General features: G+C 38.9%; 1 protein-coding gene across 2 annotated transcripts; it reads left to right on the forward strand.

The window, feature by feature from the left end:
* LOC149828946 (zinc finger A20 and AN1 domain-containing stress-associated protein 8-like) lies at positions 1-2,213 on the forward strand. 2 transcript variants are annotated; one of them, XM_090017812.1, is made up of 2 exons: positions 1-307; positions 1,321-2,213. In XM_090017812.1, the coding sequence occupies exon 2, from the start codon at positions 1,333-1,335 to the stop codon at positions 1,852-1,854; it is 522 nt and encodes a 173-aa protein (XP_089873938.1). In that variant the 5' UTR covers positions 1-307; positions 1,321-1,332; the 3' UTR covers positions 1,855-2,213. The 2 variants fall into 2 exon arrangements, with proteins under 2 accessions (XP_089873938.1, XP_089873939.1); XM_090017813.1 differs by lacking the exon at positions 1-307 and adding an exon at positions 642-693.
* The last annotated feature ends 3,084 nt before the right edge of the window (positions 2,214-5,297 follow it).

The raw sequence follows: 5,297 nt of genomic DNA on the forward strand, positions 1-5,297 counted from the left end.
TTCCCCCGAACCTTTCTCTCTCTAGCGAGGTCTCCTCCGGCCTCGCCACTCTCTCTCTCTAGCGAGGTCTCCTCCGGCCTGGCTACTCTCTCTCTCTCTCGTTTGGCTAGGGTCACGGCCGCACGGGGGGGCTAGGGTTAGGGTTTTCTGTCATCCGAGCGGAGGCATGCTGATGGGGATGGTCGATTGAGGGAGGCGATCGGCGATTTCTCTTTCTCTCTCTCTCTCCGAGTTCCCTCTGATTTTGTATCGGTTTATTGCGGACCAGGGAATTTCGTCCTTCTAGTGTCTTGTTTGGATCGATCAGGTACGTCTCTCTCTGTCTCTCTTTTGTTTTTCTTCTGATTTTTGTTTGTCTTTATGTGTTTTGATGACGATTTTGTTTTGGTATTTGTGGTTCCGGTGATCCTGAGGACCGGGGTGCCCAGGGTTGCGGAAGCTGGGATTTTTCTGTGGTCAGTGTCAGGGTTAGGGTTTTGGGGATTTCTCTTGCTCTGATTTGATTACTTCGAGGAACTGGGTTGGCGTTAGCGTTGCTTTGGAGGTTTTATTGTTATGGCAATTTCTTATGGTGCAATTTTTTTAACTTCGTTTTGTGCTCTCTCTCTAATAATTGGTTTTGATTCCTTGTTTTCATTAAGAGGGTAAAATTGGTGGTGATGAAAGGGAAAATTTTGCCGTCGGTTGTTAAAGGTTTGGCCTTGTATTGCGCTCAATTCGACGTTTTATGTGAATAATTCCATGAATGATTTAGTTTTTTATAATGTTGTAGCGAGCGTTGATAAGATATGAAGCTATGATTCTTGAATGGATTTTGTGTATAATTTTGTTTTGTACGGTTTCTACATTGATGTATTGATCGGCCCGCGGGTTTCGTTTCTCTTCCCTCCTGCCTTTTGTGCTTGGTGTTTGTATTTTTTTATGCGTAAGTTTTCCATATTGGGGGCAGCGGTTCAAGAGGTACACATCTTTGTGCTTCGGTTACAAGAAATAATTTTCTTTGTCTGGAAATTGTGTAGGAATGGTTGGGGTTGGTTCCTAAATTTCTCATTTGTTTGAATGGTGCCTTCTCTGAAGAAGGATTCCCCTTTTCTGTTTCCTCGTTTCAATTTTTGGTATTTATTTTCTGGATTAGAATTTTGTGTTATATGGATGTGTATTGGAAAATGAATACCTTCTTTCCTTGTGTTAAAGACCGTGGTGTTTCATGGTCAGGCTTTCCATTGACCAGATGCACTGGATCAATGTGTTGGAAGTTATATTTATGGGTATTATGGGAAAGATAGTGAGGTTTTCTTTCGATGTGGTTTTGTTACACAGGACAACTCGAATATGGAGCACAATCAGACTGGCTGCCAAGCTCCTGAAGGCCCTATCCTCTGTGTCAACAACTGCGGCTTCTTTGGAAGTGCAGCTACAATGAACATGTGCTCGAAATGCCACAAAGATTTTATATTGAAGCAGGAGCAGGCCAAGTTGGTTGCATCTTCTATTGGCGGTATTGTGAACGGCAATGGCAGCAACAGTGGAAATGGAAAGGATCCTGTATTTGCTGAGGCTTTGGATGTAACGACTGCTTCTGTGGATCAAAAGGTTATCAATGTTCAGCCACTGGAAGCTGGTGCTTCGTCTGAAGGTGGGGAGAACAAACTGAAGGAGGGTCCGAATCACTGCAACTCTTGCAATAAAAGGGTTGGTTTGACTGGTTTTAGATGTAAGTGTGGGGAGCTGTTTTGTGCAGTTCACCGCCACTTTGACAAACACAACTGCAAATTTGATTACAAAGCTCATGCTCGTGATGCTCTGACTAAAGCCAATCCGGTTGTTAAGGCTGAAAAGCTTGATAAAATATGATGCCATCTGCTTGCAAGGCTTCCTGAAGAGAAGGTTAAAGAACTCGAAGATGATGCTTCTCGTCTAGTTCATTTGCATCTTTTCTCAAAGTTGGGTCTGCTATCTCTTTTTCGTTTTGTGCTTGATTGTGCTTTATTGATATAAACGGTTAAGAGTTGCAAAACTTAAGGTGTGTTTGCATTCTTGAACTCTATGCACCTATTCGAATGCAGGACTTTCATAGGTGCTGTGTAAGCTTTGTTATCTTTTTATCTTCCTTATATCAGGTCGAAGGCAGACTGTGCTGGGTATCCTTGTGGTTAGTGTATAGTTTTTCTTTGTCCTTCATATGTTAATTTGCCTGATGTGTTCCCAATGCACACCACTCCATTACAAGGAACCAATTACTTGCTCTTATGGATGAAATAGTACCATTTCCACAATCACGTCATGGTAGGTGGATGTTATCTATTACTTTTTGTCATTGTGATTTGTCAGTTATGGTTTCATTTGCAAACTTGAATGATAAAAAGGTATGCATTTCATTCATATAAATTATTTGACATAATCTTCCCATAGTTATCAAGATTCCGATCTGTGATCATGCCTTTCTTCACCGCACTATTATGTGTAGGTAATTATACAATTGAATCAGAATTGCACCTTGTGATGAATTACTGAGTGATGAAAAAAAATGGATGAAATTTTCAGTGCCTTGATCAGTTGATTCTAAGATGATAGTAGCTGCCAGGTTGGAGGAGATTGTCGTTTATTGTCATGTAGATCTTCTACACAACCTACAACCTGAGAGTAAAAATTTTGCAGCATATATGAAACATCATTGTTATAATATGGAAAGTGTCAAGTGTATTTTCAAAAATACATGTGTGTGGTCAACTCAGAAATAAGATTAGTAATCATACTAACTCTTGGAAAATATTGTTAACTGGGGTGTTGGTAATCTGGTATGAATAGGATTACTTGTGGAAAGTGCTGTTTCTATTCATCCTAAGGGAAGAAAGAGTAAGAGAGTTTATGTAGGGGCTTTTGTGTTTTCATGTTGTGTGACAGAAGGTTTGGAATTTGGAATTTGGAATTTGGAATTTGGTAGGGTTTTTAATACATGCTTACACTCCTGCTATATGAAAGGATAAGTGATTACTACATATATTCTTCATGGAAAAATATTACAACATGATGTTTTCTCTAGTGGATCCAAACTTGTACATTGAATTACTTCTGTTGAAATGCAATGGATCTGGGGTGGCGGAGAAAATTGAGTTTTCTGGCCTGGACCAGATGTAATGTATTTGGGGTGGGGGAGAAAATTGAGTTTTCTGGCCTGAACCAGTGGCAGGGTTTCATTTTTAGTCTAAGCAGATAGGTTAGTTTGTCACTCTAGCAGTTTGTGTGTCTCAAGGTGCATTTTTGTTCTGTTGATTGGAAGATTCTGCAAGCAGTTCACCTCCTAATGAGTTGTCTGTATGCTATCTATTGCACATGGGCATCATGTTGAGAGTTGAGCCATATGTCGTGTTATTGCTAATTGGCTATAGAGTTGCAATTGCCAGTTTTTTAAGAATAAGAAATATTATATGAAATGGATATTGGACTAGCCAAATATGTGTAAGGATCTTACTCTGCTTGAAGGGACCATCAATTGTAGAACCTGTCCCTGCAAGTGTGATAGGTTAAGAAATGCATTTCTAAGAATAAGGATGTTCATAGGAATTGTTATAAGTGTAAATATAGTGTATCATGTAAAAGTGAAATTATCAAGCACCGTGCATGCCTTTTACTTTCTTCCTCTGTTTAGCTGATTGTGGGTATCATATACACAAAAAGGTTATTGAGGAGTTCTCGGCACAATTGTGGTGGGAGATGGTCTTCTTGGGAGTAATTTACAAAACTTTCTACATGATTCCTTTGATTGTAAAGGTAGTTTTTTTTCGGGTTGGGGGGCGTGGAGTACTTTTTTTTTAAAAACTGATTTTTGCTTGCTATAACAATTGGACGCCTGGAGGCAGAACTATATTTGATCACCTTTGACATATGTCCTTAGGTTTGCTGAGCATCTTGAGATTGAATGATATTTTCAAAAAATTTCAACTCATCACTTGGTGGATATTGTGGAGGACCAAAGTCTAGGATTATTTTTTGGATTCTTTGATGCCATGTCTACTGTGCAGCCCTGTTGTTGGTCAGTTGTTGCTAAAAACTATTTAGTGTCCAAGTTTCTTGCTTTGCAGTAGGACTTGCCTGCTCATTGCTCAATATAATAATCTGCACCTCATATAATATTTTTTCTGTTACTATGGTAATGTGTTACACTTTCCAGTTTCCATTTGCACCTCTTAATGCTTGATGAAGGGTTTGCATTTCCCCCATCTGCATAAGTTGGCTACATGGACAACTTGATTTGAATATTAAGACTCATAACCTTTCTTTTTCGAGGTAGGAACTTTGTGTCTTCACCTGTTAGAGAAGTCTTGCCATTGACAACATCATTTATAATACCTTGTAATATAATCCGTGTTCACAATAAGCCTTTTGCCTATCATTGTGTCAACATGTAATGCTGATTCCAGGCCATGTCCATAAGTTGAAGCAAGTAAATGTCAAGGGGAAGTTTGGAATGAGGTGGCATTACAAATACAAATATAAATATACATATATATGTTATAAGTTAAAGGAAGAGCATTTTAGTACTTCAAATGGTCATCTTTTGGAATGGAATTCAACCATGAACTTCATTATATTCTCTATGCAGTTCGGCCAAACTTGTGTGTAAGTCTGGAGGGAGTGTCTGGACCTAGGGCATCCCCTTTACTAAGGTCCCAAATTGCTTTTCTTGCTTTTGTCCTTAAACTCTCCTTCAAGTGCCTGGGCTTGTTATTGGCTAATGGCTCACAGTAGTTGCTCTCTTATCTGACTAGAAAGACAAAAATTGCCCCTTTGGAAACCTCCCTTAGTAGGTCTTCTTGTTCTACATTATCTTTTATCTTGATGAATTTTATATGAGGTTTATCCTTCTTCTCTCTGATGTCATCTGATGGATTGGTGTTAAGAGTTCCCTTGATTTAGTAAATGAATGCGAGATTACTTCCATTTCAAATCTTATTTACCCTCAATTCTGCAACGAGGTTTGCTAGGTCTTGCTCATGATGTGTTGCATTGTTGTTGTCTGGGTTGGCAGCTGTGTGCAGCTCTTTTTGCAAGGATAGGAGGCCTTGTTCCCAGTTGGTAATTTATTTGAATTTCGATTTGCCTTCTATTTTATTAGGAAACTAGTTAATTAGTATATGGAATCATGAAAGACACTGTCTCCATAAGAGTCAGTCTTGTAGCAAATTTAAATAACTAAACATAATTTTGCTTGTAGAGGATGTGGGTAGGGGTTCAATACAATTTCAGAGAGTTCTTTATATTAGCTTTATTTTGCTTGTTTAATTTCTTCAATGGAT

Source organism: Nuphar pumila, chromosome 9, assembly GCF_984573655.1.
Source record: "Nuphar pumila chromosome 9, dmNupPumi1.hap1.1, whole genome shotgun sequence".
NCBI classification, from domain to species: domain Eukaryota; kingdom Viridiplantae; phylum Streptophyta; class Magnoliopsida; order Nymphaeales; family Nymphaeaceae; genus Nuphar; species Nuphar pumila.